Source organism: Pelecanus crispus, chromosome 1 (assembly GCF_030463565.1).
Source record: "Pelecanus crispus isolate bPelCri1 chromosome 1, bPelCri1.pri, whole genome shotgun sequence".
NCBI classification, from domain to species: Eukaryota; Metazoa; Chordata; class Aves; order Pelecaniformes; family Pelecanidae; genus Pelecanus; species Pelecanus crispus.
Genome location: NC_134643.1, coordinates 178125407 through 178144456, shown reverse-complemented (window position 1 = coordinate 178144456; position 19050 = coordinate 178125407). Strand labels below are relative to the sequence as shown.

The following is a 19050-nucleotide window of genomic DNA, read 5'->3' as shown; positions in this document are numbered from 1 at the left end:
AAAAGCACTTTCAAGGATTGAATCAATGTTTATAACAAGAAAAAAGTATTTCAAACCCAAATAGATCTGATGTAATAATCAAATGTTAAATGAAAGCACTGTAACAATGTTTTTAACGTATCCTGCATGTTTACAACTCAAGCACTGATAGCACTACTTTAATGCATGCCACTGATATAACCCATGAGGAGATCAATCTGTTACGGCTTTATTCATGAAATTATTCAGATAAGTTTACAATCGTACATAGCTCACTTTTTATTTTTTTGTAAAAAGAATCCTGTGGGTTTTTTTTTTTTTTAAACATTTTTAAATGGTTAAATGAATAATCCAGAAACTTAAAGATTATGCTGACTCAACAATCAAGCTATATACTGTTTGAGTTTTCTCACAGTAAAATCAGGGCCACCTGGAACAGAACAGCAGGTTATGAGCCACAGAAGCAACACATGAATATTGTGGGAGTTAAAGTCGCAAAGGCAATGTGTGAATTAGAAGTTTTTCTAAAGAATTTGTAAGAATACTGAAGAATCAAATGAACATCAAGGGAAAAAAACCCACATCCCTCTTGTAAATTATACAAGGGATACATTTCATGCTGTTCCTTGAAACATACTGGTGTGCTTTACTAACAAGCCTGTTTTTCTCCATCTACTTTGATCAGTATTTGCTAAAGGCCTCAGAATATTCATTTTACTAGAAAAAAAATTACTGTCCTGAAACAGCCACAATTGTTTTTCCAACTCGAAATACAGACTTAATGAGAGATCGAGTAGTATTAGCACACTCACCTACAGTGTAACTTTATCTTGAATGAGCACACGCTTTTCTACTGCTATTTTACAGATCATTCAATTCACATATTTTTCTAAAATGTATGATTTATAAATAAGCTTTCAGTACACTTGAAATATGATTCTCCATGAGAACATATATCTCTCTTCACTTGGCTTGGCTTATTAAGAAACCTATTTTAACAATTACCAAAGCTGCATAACAACTAGTTTTAAAGTAAGATTTTAATGCAACTTAGCCATATGTATGTGCACTGTGTTCATATGTAGTTATACATAAGACATGACCAAACTTCATTAAGACAAGAGGGATTTAAGCGACACAGCAGCCTGCTTAACAGTAAAAAGAGATAAGATTATCATGCAATTAAGTAGATACAATCATATAGGCAAGACAGTGCAATAAAACACAGTATAACACCCACAGCATTCAGAATTTCTAAAATAAGACACAGATATGAAGAATCTTGCACAGCCTTCTGAATATTTTTTTTTAAAGGCAAGTACTTTAAGAAAAAGCATGTTTCTATACATTGAACACTTCTTGAAACACTGTATTTGCTTTTGGTAAGTCCTCTTCTTGAAACCAATGCTGTGATAATATTACTTTTGGCACTTCAGCCTTTTTGGTTAATCTCATTAAGAGGATGCTAACAAGAATAAAGATCAAGCAGTATTTTTTAACTCTTCTGTATCAAACACACCACCACCTACATGAAACAATTTAAAAAAACTCCACACTCTCAAGGAAGTATTAGTACCACAAATCTATAAAATATCATGTCATCTAAATAGTTACAGAATTTAAATAGATTAGTAATCAAAATTAAATACTACTCCTCTACCTCAGTGGAATTCAGAAACTGATTTTTTAAAATATTATTGCTAAATGCCTCCATCTACATGCAACTTCATATTGCACTCTAGAAAAAAATAGTTTATGATACAATACACAAGCTAATAAACATACATGAAAATACTTGATTAAAAGTTAATTGCTACAAAAGAAGAGACAAACATACTTCCAGCTGTAGCTCTGTATATTTTCGTCTTAATTCAGTAACTTCCTCCCCAGCTTGCATCTTCTTGTATAAATCCAGTTCAGTATCTAGTAACTCTTTCTGCATCTAAGAAATTGTTACGGTAAATTATTAGTTCCACAGTTCACATTCTCTACTGAGGAAACAATTTTCCGAAAAACCCAGGAATCTATTGCTACACTCCTATCAGCAGGCTATTTCAGAAATACACAGTGACTTAAGGATTGGCCAGTGTTGGCCTCCAGGTAAGGTAGAAGTCTGCCACAGCACCTCTATCTGGAAAACAAGTTCCTAGAAACTCCAAGGAAAGGGAATCTGAAAACTAGAAGCTGTAGTGAAATTTTAAACTTAACCAAGTCGTGGCTTATTGAGATCACAGCTGTAACTTTGCAAGTATACTGCTTACTACATTAGGTTTCCACCTTCAAAAACAAACCAAACACAAGCTTAGGAGCCTTCTTGGCAAGATAAAACTTCAATGTGTAGTAGTATGCTTCTGAGCTTGGTGATGTCAAAGGTTTTAGATTACCACACAAAGCCAAAGGAATTTTTTTCTAAACTAGAGGTACACAAAATAGAAAATGCAAAATTATATGGTAGTGATGATGAGGAAAAAAAGGGATTCTACAAAAAAAATGCAGTACAATTATGAATGAATACAAAATCTATAATCAGTAATGAGAAAAAAACATGTAAGTTTATCACAATGCAAAAAGCACAAATGGTAGTTCTCTTCAGACCACAGCAGTAAAAAAACCACAGTAACAAGACCTCTGCTAACAAAAGGTTGGTCTCTGATGCACCCGGACTTGCCTTCCAGAACACAGTATCTTAAAAAAATTATTAGAAAGTTCAAAAACACGTATGAAACTGAACAGTGTCTCTGAACCCAAATTTAGACATGTTCATTACAACTGCTAAGGTGCAGGTGCTGGTACAGGTGCAGGCAAGGGCTTTATGAGACAATGAAAATTTTATTTGAAGTTCTGTTCCAAACTGGAAGGTTTTGTTGGGTTTTTTTGTTTGTTTGTTTGTTTTTTTAATGGAAAAAGCAGCAGCCAAATGTTCCAGTGACATCACAAATGAAGTATAAAATTATAGATGATTGTGAAACAGTTTTACATTTACACCCGTTGATTCAAAACCACAGCATGTAATGTATTCAAAGGCTGGTTGTCAAGAGATGAAGGTTTCGCAGTTGTGACAGTTGGAAACCAAGTATCACCACTGAATGATAAAGAAGGGGTTTTTTTTTGTTTCTTTGTTTTTTCCTGGAAGCTTTAAAAGAAAAAAAGCTGGATTATTCAACTGGCAACTTCAACCTGAACCCCTTTCAGCCCCATTTTCTGATTATCTACAGCAACCACAGAAAAAAAATCCATTATCTCCTGTACAATGGTTTTCAAAGTTTTCAAAATTGGAAACAGCATTTTTCTAAAATCCCACTGTGTTGCAACACATCAATGACACACCAAAACAACCACTTCTGAAGTTGAATAATGACCAGCAGTTAGAACTCACAAAGCAGCCAGTGACATGGGTGTTGTAAAGAAAGTCTCTAGACTTCTGAGGTTTATTTCTAGTGCTCTTAATGAAGACTTCCCTTTTATAGAGCTGTGCCACGTCTCAAGAAGAAAAATACCTCCTTCAAGACATACCAAGAAGCAGCAAATGTTTCTACACTCAGGGAGAAGAGTATTTTGTAATCTGCATGAACTGGAACAAGACAAAAATAGGCAAAGATAATGGTACAGCCACATGGGCCTCATCTACCTAATGCTTCAAGTCTGCGGGGTCTTCTGAGCTGCCCAGATTTTAAACGCTAAGAAAATGCAAGAGAACCTAGAGCAAAGTGTTTCAGAAAATTGTCAGTTGTAAATTTTAACTGAAGGCTCTGTTAATTCCTCACTTTCACAAAGGTCAGATGGGAGTGACTGTTTTCTCTCTTTCAAATGTTAACAAAACAATGCTCACAGATCATGCATGATCTCCCTGAGAGAAGACCTATCAATAAAATCAACTTTTCTACAGTTTGGATATTTTCTCCATTATGAGACGGGTTTGCTTAAAATGTTTCTCACTTTCCATTTTACAAAGGAACTGAAAAACCAGCTCAAAAACTTCATTAAAACTGTAACTCAAATTAGCATATCGCCTCACTTTACTGAGTAAAAACAACAATCACACAAGGAAGTGGTAGACCCGGTTGCCAAGCAAAGGGCGATGTGGGCAGAAGAGATCTTAAGATCAACAAAGCTGGGTTGAAGGAGGGAGAGTGCCTCAAGCACACACATACCAATCCACATAAATGAGGGAGGGCCTACAGAACAGTATCACAGGGAAAGATCTCATTTTTTTTTTTTCTCTGGGAAATCAGTGCCTCTCTGAAGAGCCTGTACACTAATACACATAACGTGAAACAAAGAGGAGGAGTAAGATGTCTGTGTGCAGTTACAGGGCTACAGTTTCACTGAGACTACAAAATTTTTTTCGTAGGAAAACTCACATGACTGGAGTGCTGCAGTAGCCAGATACAGTCTCTTACGGAAGGACAAGCCAGGACAGCGAGGAGCAGGAGTTGCCTTTTATGTGACCGTGCAGCATGAATGCATGGAGCTCTGCCTGGGTACAGATGATGAGCCAGTCAAAAGTTTATGAGTCAGGATTAAGACAGCAGACCAATGCAGGTGACATTGCAGTGGGTGTGTACTACACACTACCTGATCAGGTAAAAGAAATAGATGAGGCCTTCTTCAGACAACTGGAAGAAGCCTCCTGTTTGAAGACCCTGGGCCTGGGTATCTGCTGGAAAGGCAGGATGATTTTAAAGAATCACATCCTCCAAGTTCCAGAGCATGCAGAATATAAAGCAAAGGTGGCAGGAAGCCTGTCTGCATGAACAAGGAGCTTCTAACAAAACTTAAATCCAAAACCAAGGTGTACAAGAGATGGAAGCATGGTCAGATCACAGAAGGAATATAACGAAACTGTCTGAGCATGCAGGCACTGGTTTGGAAAGCCAAAGCCTGCCTGGAGCTGAATCTGGCAAGGGGGCTGAGGAACAAGAAGAAAGGCTTCCGCAGGCCTATGAGCAGCAAAAGGAACACTATGCTGTGAAAAACATGGGCTGACTGCTGAATGTGAAAGCGGACCTTGCAACAGTTGAGGTACTCAGTACCTCCTACTCCTTAGTCTTTACTGGAAAGACTTGCCTTCAGCAATCCCAGATCCTGAGACTGGTGGGAAAGCCTGGAGCAAGGAATACTTACCTTTGCTGGACGAGAATCAAGTTAGGAAACATTTAAACAAACTGGACATACACAAATACCTGTGACCCAATAGGATGGAACCATGAGTAATGAGGGAGCTCACTGATGTCACTGCAAATTTAATCTCCATTATCTTTGAAAGTTCATGGCATTTAGGGGAGGCTCCTTGGGACTGCGAAAAAGCAAACATCACTCCAATCTTCAAGAAGGGCAAGGAGATCTGAGGAACTACATGCTGGTCAGCCTTACCATAATCCCTGGAAGGATGAAGGAGCAAATAATCTTGGAAACCATTTCCAAGCATATTAAGAACAAGAAGGTGATTGGGGAAAAAGGAAGGAGAAATCATGCTTGACATTAACAGCCGTCTACAATGAGATGACTGGATTCGTGGACAAGAGCAGAGTAGTGGAAGTTGTTTATTTTAACTTCAGTAAGGTTTTCAGTCCTGTCACCCACAGCACCCTCACAGCCAAAAGGATGAGGTGCTAAATAGATAGGTAGCCAGTGAGATTGACTGAAAACAAGCTGAACTGTTGGGTTCAAAGGGTTCTGATCAGTGGCAGAAAGTACAGCTGGAGAAGAGTCACAAGCGGCATACCCCAGCAGTCAATACTGTTTAACATCTTCATTAGTGGCCTGGATCGTAAGACAGAGTGTGCTCTCAGCAAGTTTGTGGACAATAAAACAGAATTTGGAGGAGTGGCTGTTACACCAGCTGGTTATGTTTCCATTCAGAAGGATCTTGACATGCTGGAGAAATGGGGCAGGAGGAACCTCCTGCATTTCAACAAAGGGAAATGCCAAGTCCTGCACCTGGAGAAGAATAACCCCAGACACCAGTACAGGTTGGGGGCTGCCCAGATGAAGAGGACCTGAGGTGTCCTGGTAGAAGGGAAGAAGTTGAACATGAACCAGCAATGTGTCCTTGTGGCAAAGGCAGCCAACAGGCTGGGCTGCATTAGGAAGAGCATCGCCAGGAGGTCAAGCGAGGTGATCCTTCTCCTCTACATATGTGGCCTCACCACTGCAGAGCAGTGCTGCGTCCAGTTCCAGGCTCCCCAGCACAAGGGAGACATACTGGAGGGAGTCCAGTGAAAGGCCACAAAGATGATCAAGGGACTGGAGCATCTACTGCTATGAGCAGAGCCTGACAGAGCTGGGATTGTCTGACTTCAGGAGAAGGTGGTGGGGGGATGGGACCTTATCCATGTGTATAAATACCCAGTGCAGATGAGTAAAGACGACATCTAGACTCTTCTTAGTGGTGCCTGGTGATGGAACAAGATGATCCCCAGCAATCCCTTCCAGTCTCAACCATTTTGAGTAATTTTGTGTTATGGGACTATTTTCTTGTCTGCTCTAAGAATTTACTGGACCACTCTCAGAGTAAAATAACTCTCATGGGTTAAAATGCTGCATTCCTGATTTTCTAGTCAAGAATTTACCGAGTTTTCATGATGCAACTTGCTTCTTCACTTCTATGGATCTGGATTCTTTCCCTTGGATGTGATGAAACCCACAACCGACTGTTATTCTTGGATCAAAACTGTTATAAACTATTTATCCTGTTCAAATTTATGGAGCACTGTACATCACCACCAAAAGAATACTTCTCAAGAACATGAGGCTTTAACAACCAAATGCAGCTTTGAAAATATATAAATATAGTTCAAAATCACTCTACAGGCAGGTAACTTTCTTCAGACCTCTCAAACATTTTCTCACCAAACAACACCCACTCTCTTTCAAAAATACTAAAAAAAAAAAAAAATAAACCTTGTCCCTCATCTCCAAAAAAAGAGGAATTTAATCTTATTATAGCGGTGTCTGAATTCTGGGACTATTATACTCAGTTCCCCCTCTAAAACACAGTAGACTATTCCACTGCAACTGAATTTGTTTTAAGAGGTATAACAACTGACTTCCAGCAATTATAATCTATGTCCATTTTCAGGATAAAAATACGCTACTTCAACTTTTTCCTGACTGACAAATGATGTAAGAAGCTACACTGAGTATATACAGGTCATTTCAGTATTTCTTTTTCATATTTCTTTTCAAAACTGTACAACACTAATTTACACTGCAGTTACTTTAATGCCTATATTTCTATGTAAAATAAAGCAGTAGAAATACTGTTTGAAACTTAAAACCAACGAGCCACTTAAATTAAATCTGGGTTGCAATGTTACACCAGTTTTTTAAAACAGAATCCCAAACATTAGAAGACTAAGCATTCTGAAGATTTAAGAACTGAATGAAAACAGCAAGAAAAGAGCAAGACTTTTTGTCTTCTACTGTAAAATACACTGTACAAAAATCTGCTTTTTTATTAGTATGCACTTCCTCACTTGATAAAGCAAGAAAAGGTTATAATGTATTTACAAGAACACATTAATTTCTTAAAATGTTACTTCTCAAAGTCTCACTTAATTCTTAATCACCTTGTGACCTGTTTAAGAGCAAATTTTCTATTAAAAATTTAAGAAAGCAATAGACTATACACAAAAGATCAGATAAGGCAAAAGAAATAATCATAAGATTTTGGGGGTTTTTGTTTGATTTTCCAGGTGATATAATATCTGTGTAACAGTGGATAAACCTTTTAGACAACAGCATGGTTTTAAAATTAACTATGTTCCTTCAAAAAGAGGGCAAAACCAATCTCACTTCAAAGATGACTTCAAAATTAAACCAGTACAGTTCTAAATACTGTTGATGTGGCTGCATATTTTTATTCTGCTGACATAAGCATGTGAATTCATCTTATTAAAAAGATGACCAAAACTTGAGTACCTGAGTCTTAGTTTTCATGCTTTTTAAAGGAGCCCCTCCTCCTGGTGATACACCTTTCAATTCATCTTTTAACTTGGTAATGCTGTTAGTCAAAATTTCCAGTGTTTTCATGATTTCAGCTTTGTCTTCTGATTTCATGGCTTTATTCTTCTCCAGCTTTGAAATCAGCATCTGTCCAATTTAAAAAAAAATTTTTACTTAGCAACTACTATTACAGATCAGTTTTCAAGTATTCATTACAACTAACAGAAAAACAGAATATTGCATTTCTTTTGATGTGATCTTCAAATTCAACATACAGGGCTTTTAACAGCTTATATTAAATTAAAATCTTTGTCTCTAATTCATTTGCTAATGAACACCTGATATCATTTGGACAGATTTGCTCAACACACTTAAATTATTTCAAAATTTTTATTCAACTTAAAATGACATTTTGGCCTTTTTCTCCTCCTAAGCCTGAGTGCAGTCATGCATACTTTTCTACATTAATCTTTTCTGCTCTTGTCAAGTAGAATGCTCAGGCTTTCACTTCTCCCAAAAAAACACACGTATGTTGCACCCAAATTACACAATTTTAACTAAAGTTGCCCCTAAATTGCATAAGCCTGCAGTTTTTCAAGCGAACTAACATGACAAGTTAGATTAAAACTTTAAACTTAAAATAATGTGATAATACCATTCTAAGAGAATGCTGATTTTATAGGTCAGTTTTGTAGCTTATGCTTGTAAATTCTGAAAGATTTTAGAGACATGAACTGAGATTTTACAACTGAATTGCTGACTTTCTTTAAGGCTAACATTTTACCTTTTGTGTTTCAATGTGCTTCTCTAATATTTCTTGCTTCTTTTTTCTCACATCTTGTTGAAGTCGTAATGCTTCCTAGAAGCATAAAAAAATTACAGAAAGTTTCTAGATTTTGAAAAATAATGCCAGAAGAATAATATACTATACCTGACAACTATACAGTAGTAACTTACAATAAGAGGGAAAAAATTAGTAACAGCAACTCAAGGTACTAACAGGCAATATTTCAAATTATGTTTTGGAAAACAATGCATCACCAAATTAGTGAAGGATCTAATGACCTTTCCTAGTTGGATCTGTGCTGGCAAGACTTCATTATTACTTACATACAAAGTAACCCCTTACACAACTCAACTGAAAGCTGAAAGGCAATATAATATGCTATTGCAAGAGGTACAGAGTACAAGAGTTTAAATGTGCAAGGACAGTATCTTGAAAGCAACTGTAAATCAAGTCCATCAATGAAAACACATTCTCCAGTACAGTTACAAGCAAAAAGAAAACACATTCCATTTCATAAAATTAAAATGTTACCCAAAGAAAACGATCTCTCTTGCATCTGACTACTATAACTTGGAAGTGAAAACTACTACCACTCAATCTGCTAAAAACAGAATCTTGACATCGCAATGGGCAAATCAAGGTGAATTTGATAAATTTGTGACTTATTACACTCAGAAGGAGAAGCAGGAGGAGGTGCCACAGCTGCTGTGCTCAGCTCCTACTAATGCTGCTTGAGAGAAAGCAATTGCTTCTGTCTCTCAGATAGAGAACGTAGAAGTCTTAGATAGCAGGATACTTGCAGAAAACAATTAAGAGCTTTGCTACCAACATATTTAATGGGATAAAAGAGGAGAGGTAGAAGATGATTTTGCACCTCCAGATCACCAACTAACTGGGATCAGACTACCTTATACAAAGAGTACAAATGCACAACAGCCATAAAATAGCAGTAAGGTTTCTGTATGTCTTCCCAAATACGGCATGAAATGTTAGTTTTGCAATACAGTGTGCAATCATTTTTCTGAAGGGAAAGGGAAGACAAGGGGATGAATGCTAAGAAAAACTAGGGAGACAGAAGGAAAGAAGGGAGCAAGTCCCAAAAAATCATGTTTTTCCACAGGTACTAGTACATTGTAATAGAAATCTCTGAAGAGAGGAAAGAGCACATGAAAAAAAGAGCCAATCACTTAGCACATCTTCAATGTCTTGTCTCAAAAAAACCCCAACCCACCCTACAGCTGTTGCAATAAGTCAATAATGTTATTATGAGATTTTTGCCATTTCACAGGCACTTAGCATCTTAACTTGAAAGATAAAGGCTCTAATTCTGAAAAACATGTTTTAGGGGTGAAATACGAAATGAAATCCCCAAACTAGAAGCTATTTCTTTAAAGTCTGGACCAATGCCACAACTGACATGCAGCTGCAAACTGCTATGTCAAATAATATTAGACATTAGTTACAGAAGTTTACCAATAGGCTAAAATCTTTGATTAATGGTTATAGTGCTTTCAATACTTACGTTTGAATCTAACTTAGTATTGAACTCTTAATTTCTGGTTTGAAACCAGTAAGATAAACATTGTCCTATATTTAGTTTTTTTAAATGATAAGAATAAACCTGAAAAAGGAGCTTTACTGGGCTGTTTGGAATATTCTAAGCAAGCTAAACTAGTACTAAGCAATCTATTCAAGGCCAAATGAATTTTTCTTGCATTTTCTCCCTAACATTAAAAAAAAAGAAAAAAAAGAAAACCTAACACTGCAAATATAAAAGCAGATGCAGAACTATAGTTTGGAAACAATAAAATGTAGTCATACAGTTCTCAGTTCTCTCAAGTGAAGAAACAATTTTGGTCACAAGTACAAAACACTGAGAATAAAGGCCAGTTCAATGAGAATAAAGGCCAGTTCCAGAAAGGCTTAAAAGAGAAGAACAGTGACTATACTATACCCCCTCCTCACTCACAATAGACAAATCATGCCTCAACATGGAGATTCTGCTTCCAGGAAAAAGTGTTTCACATTTGGAACTTCTAGAGAGTTTTAAACCTGCTTACACTGCCTGAACATACACTGAAAAAGTAACAAAACAATGCTGAATTTTCTTGTTCTTTGAAAAGAAACCGTTACCCTGAATTTAATGTTATAACTAGTTTCATCTATGCTCTTGAGATGAATATACATAGTGCACTATCTCTAGTGGTCACAAGTTCTCAATCTAGGTCAATTTTATAAAGAAGCATATTTAATTTACCTGTTTTTTCTTCTGTGCTTCATTAGAGTCTAGCACGGAAGTGGAAACAACAGGCAAAGATTTCTGTGCTGCCTTCAAAGCAGCAGGGTTGTACACAGTTTTTGTCAAGCCAGTAGAAGTAGATAAAACCTATAGGAGGAAATCATTTTATTTTTTTTGCCAGTGAATTTCAGTTTTTTTAAAAAAACATGAGTGCTTAAAAAATATATAAGCGTCTTTTCTTTTGTCTGTTTTGATGACATGGAATATAAAAATTTGGTGTAACAAGTATATTTGGAGTTGCTGAAGTTAAACAATTTTTAAAGAGGCAGCATCACATTGGATACCTAAGAACTATAAACATCAGATTATAAATCCTTTCCATTGAGATTTCATATGTACTTCTAAGTTTCAAATACATAAAATTTTACGTATTTGAGCATAATTAAGAAGACTGAGATTTTCCCAAGAATATCTGAAGTTTTTCTTTTTTGTTTTGAAGTTTAAAATGCAGTTTTTCATGGTTGCATGAATTTTCCAAGCAAAAATTCAACATAATTTTAGAGACTAAGGTCCAAAGTAGATGCAATAGTTCCTTTTCATATGCCATTTGTGCAAAGTGAAGCTTGCACAATCAACAAAAGTAACTTAAGTACAGGGAAGTCTTCAACATTGTACAGCAAAGGAAGAGACTCCTATGGCTCTCTATTCTTTTTCCTACATTTGTAGTGAGGTACAAAGATTTCTCCATGACTTACTGAGAACACAGCTGTCTGCTTTACAATCCCTCTAAAGTACACTGTGTACATCTCCACAATACCTGAAGATTTGGACTGTTCTGTTTTCTTATCACGTTCCTTAAAGGACATTTTGGCCACGTTAGTATTGAAAAATCCATGGCTAAGTGCTGGAGATAATACAGGCATTATCTTGTCTGCCTTGTTAGCATATCGCAGCAATTATGCAATTGGTATCATTTCCAGGAGTTTAAAAATACTTTATATATATGTGGAAAATTAAAAGATGCATGCAGAGTCTATTGGTCACCATGCACTCCATAAAACAGACACAATGCCCACCAACAGGAGAAAAAAAAAAAAAACCAAAACAGAGACAAGAAACATTAGAAAGACAGAAAAGATAAGAGATCAGAAGAATTTACAACAGGAACGCTTCACATAAAAGCTTTTCACTTCGTTGTGCTATTTATACTATTTCTTCCCACAGTAAAGTATTTTCTAGAGTGGGCAGTGCAGAGAGACCAAAAAAAAAAAAAAAAAAAAATCAAAGCATGTTATGGGGTATTATAAAAGGTGACATAAAATGCTCTAAGCAGGCCATTAAAAAGGAGATGAAGGAATTTTTTGTTTTAACTTATTAAAGCACATTAATGTATGCACACGCCCATCACAGCTCCTATTACAAAGTAACTTTAGAACAGGCTACATCACAAACAGAGGACCAAGTAAAGACAAAAATTTTGACACATTCCTTTTGCCCTGATATGACTTCATGGCAGAGTGAACCATGCTTCCTCATCTCTTTTAATATAAGGAGAGATGCCACAGCAGATGTACCTGCATCAACTAATACAGAAGAGCAAGAAGCAACACATCAATGTCTTCTAAATCTCTTAATACCATTCGAGAGAAGGAACAGTGTGGATCTCTTCACTAGTTCATAAATTCCAAGTCCCTTTACAGATCTTAAAAGGCCTCACAATGACTGTTTCATCTCCTTTTCCTCCTGCTCTTTGGGAAGCATAGCTACCTACTTTCTTACTGGGAAGTTCTTGTCAAACCCTGCACTTGGTTAGAAGCAAAAAACCATCTAGGACATGACATCTATGTTTTTTTTTTTGACAGCTGCCAATCATTTAATTTCTCATGGTTATACAGTATTATCACTGCAAACTAAGCAAGGTATTTCCTTGTAAAGGGACAGCAGTAGGTAAAAACAGGTTAAACCAAGTTTCAGAACCCTGCTAAAAATGCCAAAGGAAACTGCTGCTTCACAACCAGTCCATTGGACTGACCAGCAGCTAATCAAAATCAGTCTGTACCGTAAGACAGCACAGCCAAAAACCATTTTAGCATGAACTTACTCTTTGTAAAAAAGGTGTTTCAGAGTAACTCAGCTCTTATAGAATGAGGAAAAAAAAAGTATTTCCACTCAAACTGAAGCAGACTTCCCATTTCTAAACTAAGTATATAGTATATATGTAAAATGTAGTTCATGAATACACAGTTAAGATATTTATCTGCAACTAATTCAGGGCAACATGAATACAACTAATCAAACCAAAACCAAAATCTAGGCAAGAAGCCAAGACCACTGCATTCAGGTGGACTGCTCAGCTTGAAATGAGTCAAAGAGACACCCTCTACAATCACAACTCAACATTAAGTATTGTTATCTTTGTATGCTAAATACAGCATAGTACCTTTGGAATGAATTTTACTTGTTAGATTCCACTAAATGCATTAACAGCCATACCGTAAGGGGGTGGGGGGGAAATGCAGTAGATTCATTTCAGGTCAAGCCAATTCCCAATGGAAAAGATAAATACATAGGCAGAGGAATCTTCTTACCGGGTAAAACTTGCTGCCTTCCTACCAAAAGTCTTCTCGAATGTTATAAACACTGGGGAAGCGTGTCCCCCAAGGTGCTAAATAGATCTGGAAACATGCATCACAAACTTTGCTACTAAAGTAAACACATCAACAACTCTGTGTTCTGAAAACTGCAACCACTGGGCAAAATACATAACTCATAACCACCATTCAGATGCACCTTTCCCACCTTACCTCTCTTTGTCCTTTCTATACTGATTAATTTTCCCTTTTATCTTTTCACAAGTACTGCAAATTGTAAGACCAAATAAGAGGGTAAATGTTTACAGCATCACGTTTTAAGGGACACAAAAGCCCAAAAACGTTTCTATAGAAAGGCTTTCTACAGATTTATATGTAGTGTCAAAATTTATTTATTTTTAAAATTTATTTCCGTATTCTAACAACTCAGGATCCTGGAACAGATCTAGTTATTTTCATGACTGAATAAATGGAACCTACTACATTAAAACAAAATCACAGAATAGCAGCTTCTGTCCTAGCATGTTTTCTTCTTCTTATAATCATTTAGCCATCTGCTAAGCTGAGTTTTGATATATTATACTTCATAAAACTAACCTTGAACAAATAACTTTATTCATAGTTATGAAACAAACTTAATATTGACACAAGGTGTTTTGTAATAAAATTAATTCTACTGAAATTAAATGTGAGAAGAAGAGAACATGAGACATTCTCTTACCTTTTCAGTTGTTGGAGTAACTGGCTTTGACACAAACCCCAGTCTATCCTTCACAGATAATTTAGTCACATTCTAAGAAAACAAACCAAAATTATAGTTCAAATATACTTTATTTTATGAGTATTTTACTCTTTCCTGTGTAATTCCAAATGTTTGGAATTTAGAAATAACATTTTTAACTAATAAAACCATAGACTTGTGACCAACAATACAGGAAAAATAATATTAAAGTAGGTGATAAAATTAATTTTAGATATTTGATTTTACTGTTAACATACATCTATAAATAGATTGGATAAGACAAAGATATGGCCAAATTTGGAATCAAAAATTATAGTACATATGTTTTGCAAGAAGTCCACGACATGTTAGCTGGCAGAGGATTATCTACACAGGCCCTTTTAAACACACTTCAGTTTTTGTGTTTTATAATGTGGTGTTTGCAGGCATCAGCTGCAGAAAGAAGTTGTTTGAATTTAAACTATAAATGTTTTCTGAAGTGTGGTGGTCTTCCTTTTCAGAAGTAAAACTAAAGTAGTGGCACAATGCTAATAATGAGATACTTCTAACATAACAAAAATTTAAAGGCTATTTCTAATGGGAGTAACATGCCAGATTCTGTCATTATTCATACTGGTACTGTGGTTACATTCTTCCTTATTAAGGGGGACATACAAATACTGAAAACACTTTTAGGTGCTGACCATCAGTCTCTAATGGTTTTAGCCATTTAACAGATATAGTATTAAAAAAGGATAGCTTTTAGTTCTTCGGATAGAAACCAACTTTATTTTGAAATCTGAAAACTGCAATTTAACACATTACTGAAATATTTTCAGCATCTTTTGCGGTTTTTTTTAAACTAGGAAAAAGCTATGATACTAAAAATTGAGCACCATGCTTGGGTAAGAAAGCCAAATATCTTTGCACTGAGGAAAACTGATATCAAAACACCACTCAATCAAATTAGATGCATTTTTAAGTAGTAAACGTGTACTTGTGCTACATGAGTAACTGTAACGGATACATTCCTACACTATGGAACCTATTACAGAAAGGAAAATGTGGAACTGATTTTTTCCACTATCATACATACCTGAGTGACTTCTGTATTGGCACTCTGTGCTTCTGCAGGTTCAATATTACTTGCAGGTACCGGACCTAATCGCTCCTTGACTGATTGTTTCACTACTGGTAAACTAGGTTGCTGAACTAAAGGTTGTATCACCTGTAACACCGCCCCACCCCCAAAAAAGCACATCATAATATTAACAACAGAGGCTTCTACATATGTAGTTCAATAAATACACAATGAAATTGCTGCAGTGATATTTAGATTTACACTTCTTACTTTCTGTTATTCAATAGGTTTTTCACCTGATGGCAAAAATAAACACTTCATGAGATTTAGGATGTTACACTATTTGTGTAGTGCATACAACAGTAACATCTATTTTGCACTTGCAGCTCACAGAATTGACCAAACAACTCTGGTCTATTTCTATTAAACATGTCTACTTAGACTATCTTAACTTCCACCTGTTAGAATTGAAAAAAAATTAATAAGCAGTCTTCTGATTCCTTTCACAAATCTTTCATCATTAACCATTTAGTTACAGAAAGGCAGAATACAAACTTGTATCATAAATACTCTCGCTTTTTACAGCGATATGTCACTTTTCATCTCCTATGTGTTTAACTTGGACAAAATAGAAAAACAAAGGATACGGAGACATGCAGTCACAGGACTGAGGAAAAAGAAAACAGAGCAGCTAATCTGTGAACCAACCATGGATGTGCCCTGACAGTTAACACCTTGCCTTTTTTTCTTTGCCAAAACATTAAATGCATAAGACCAAAAAAATATGCTTCCAAGCAAGCTTGCTGTCATATTTATGACCCTCAGGAGGTCACCTAATCCATTCCTCCACTCCAGGGCAAAGTCAGCTATACCTAAGCCATTACTGACAGTATGTATCTATCTATCTATGTAGTTCTTACAGATATCCAATGAGAGAGGTCCTGTCACCCCTCTAGGTAGAAGTGTTTCAGTACCCTTTAGTATTAGAAAATGTTTCTTAATATCTAACCTAAATCTTCTGTGCTGCCTTTTGAGCCCTGTACTTCTTGTTTTATCTACCACAGGCATGGAGAGCACATTACTTCTGCTTCCAGACAGCAGCCTTTATTTTCGTGATTTATTATGATTGACTCCCACCATCTTTACTAAGTACTTCCTCTCCTTTCAGAATTTCCACACCAAGAATTTTCCAAAGTAATCCTGCTGAGGAAACAGCAATGGTCAAGAATTTCTGCAAGACCAGATAATACTGAAGGGACAACTTAAAGTCCAACTGATTTTACGTTGAAAAAAATTCAAAAGCCTGTCTTTAGTGGCTGACACAGAAAAAATCTGGCGGGAAAGCATTATAAACACAGATGAAATTAATTCAGCTGTCATTAATACACCAGAAATCTTGACAGAAATTCGAATACTTATAGTATTTGAAGTACTATAAGGAAAGAGTTTCCATACTACTTGTAGATATGATACCAAATATTAATTTCAAGAAAAGGGAAGTAAATATTCATGCTCCTGAAAGGCTTATGAATTAAAAATACCTGTTTACTGACTCGACAATTTGATAATTGTTATATTTTGGAGTAGAGGAAGATGAAAGCATTGCACTTAAAATTTTAATTTCCTGTTTAAATTTTTCTTGTCACTGTGTGCCCTCTATTGCCCGTAACAGACTTCAAATTGTAGTTTCCTGACACACGATGGAAGGCTGTCCTTTGTGAAGTGGGAACCCTTAATACTGTCACCTGGTACCAAGGGGAATTCATACTCAAACCATCAAAGTTCACTCACCAAAGGTGGCATGCTGGGAAGCTAGTAACATCACCAAAAATTGTAAGACTATCTAAAATTGGTGTTTTGCAAAATAACAAATACACAGATCAGATATCTGTTTGGAAATACACAGTTAATAGTCCAAGCTGGGTAGCATAATCAGCAAATAAGCTGCTGTCAGTAACGATTCAAGCTATCCTTCTCAAGAGAGGTAATGATTGTATGAATGCAAATCACATACTCCACTGCCCTCTTCTGGTTGATCAGATGTAAATCAAGCTTAGAAAATAAATACCATTTTGAGTAGCACTAGTTCAAATCAAGCACCAAGGGTATTTATAAATCTGATTCCAAACTCAAATCTAAAGGATGATAACTGGGGACACAGTGAGACAGGTGTTGTTAAAACTGCATTTTTGTAGATAAAAAGTGGGACATTTGTTACAAAAGAAGGAGAGAGAAGTTCAGAGAAGAGAGAGTTCAGTTCTCAGCACCTCATTCTCCACTTAAAAATGGAATATGTGCCTGATCCATTTCCACAAAATTAGTCTCTCTAACACAGCTCTCCTCTCACACTGTTGTTTGCACATCCTCCCTCTCTCTCTCTCTCTATGTATGCGTGTATATCTGTATATACATATAGGTACCTTTGTGTAAAACAAATTCTACTGCTACTTTCTATAGCACTATGCATGCACAGGAAAGCAAAAAGGAAAAGACTGGGCGAAACAGCATGTTTCGGAAGAAAATTAAGATTATCGTCCAAGAAAAGAAATATAACCCTGCTGTCTTTCTTATGCTCACCAGAAGGGGGAAAAAAAAAAGCCTATACTAGCTAAAGCAAAAAAGGTGTTATTCAGCAGACAGTAGCATCAAATCTTGCTTCAGATGACATGACAACAGAGTGGAATTCTCTGTAAGTCACAGAAGGGCTTTCTTTAAATACCTTCAGTCTTATCTTGCTCATCAACTCTTGAACCTTGTATCTGAGGTCAAAGAATCTAGAATTAAAGAGTAACTTTTGGAAAGGAATTACATGAAGTATTCACTATTTCAAAAGTACTTATTTTACTTTCGATAAACATTTTTTAAAAAGGTTTATAAGATTTTATTTTACATAACATTCTAGATAGAATAAACTTAGATCCTCTACCTTCTGTGTGGTGGTTTGGATTTGTGGTGCACTGCCTTCTCGATGCCAATAAACTTTAATAAAACGATTATTTAACACTGCTTCCGTACTTGATATAGCTTTCTTTGCTTCCTCGTGTGTGGCAAACTGAATAAGGGCACCTTCTGGATCACCTTGATATGCAACCTAAGATTTAAAACAGAACAACAAAACTTACTGCATCTATGATTTTCAGTTGTTTCTCAATTATCACAAAATCACTAGTGTCAAAGCTCAGAAGCTTACAATTTAAACCCAATATGGGTCAGCACATAAATACTTCCTGTTCATGATTCTGTTTGAAAAGCCTGGTGTCAAGAAGCAACCTTGAGATTAAGCTAATAAACTTTAATAATAATTAAAAAACCCAAAACAAACAAACAGAAGTAAAATACCTCAACAGTCAAACAGTATTTCTAATTGCAATCATGAGTAGCTGTTTGAGAGTTAAGAGGAAGCATCACTGAAGTAGAGAAAATTGCTACAAAAAATACAGGGGTCAGTTAATAAGTGTCCTATCTAGTATCAGAGCTAGACAACAAAGTTCATTTTGGTTTTCTTCCTTTGAGCATTAACGTATTATTTTAGACACCTTCAAAGGACAAAATTCTACATTTTGGAAGAGCATAGCTTGCCATATCTGAGCATAGCTTGCAATATCTATCTGCATACCTGTCTGTCTGTCTCTACACATTCACACACAGTTTTACTTGCCTTACTGAATCATACTGCCTGCTAATACACCCATATTCTTAGGTACA

The 19050-nt window shown here is 36.0% G+C and overlaps 1 protein-coding gene across 4 annotated transcripts in view; it reads right to left on the bottom strand.

The window, feature by feature from the left end:
- The window catches only part of RBM26 (RNA binding motif protein 26), a 56744-nt gene that overhangs the window by 11916 nt on the left and 25778 nt on the right, over positions 1-19050 (bottom strand). For 3 of the 4 annotated variants that reach the window (XM_075712480.1, XM_075712490.1, XM_075712497.1), the window contains exons 12-18: positions 18272-18436; positions 15361-15492; positions 14265-14336; positions 10971-11099; positions 8711-8785; positions 7903-8073; positions 1817-1921 (exon numbers count right to left, since the gene is read on the bottom strand). In XM_075712480.1, coding sequence (XP_075568595.1) covers positions 1817-1921; positions 7903-8073; positions 8711-8785; positions 10971-11099; positions 14265-14336; positions 15361-15492; positions 18272-18436 — 849 coding nt within the window. The remainder of the gene's footprint in view (positions 1-1816; positions 1922-7902; positions 8074-8710; positions 8786-10970; positions 11100-14264; positions 14337-15360; positions 15493-18271; positions 18437-19050) is intronic. The other variant, XM_075712505.1, reaches the window with a different exon arrangement.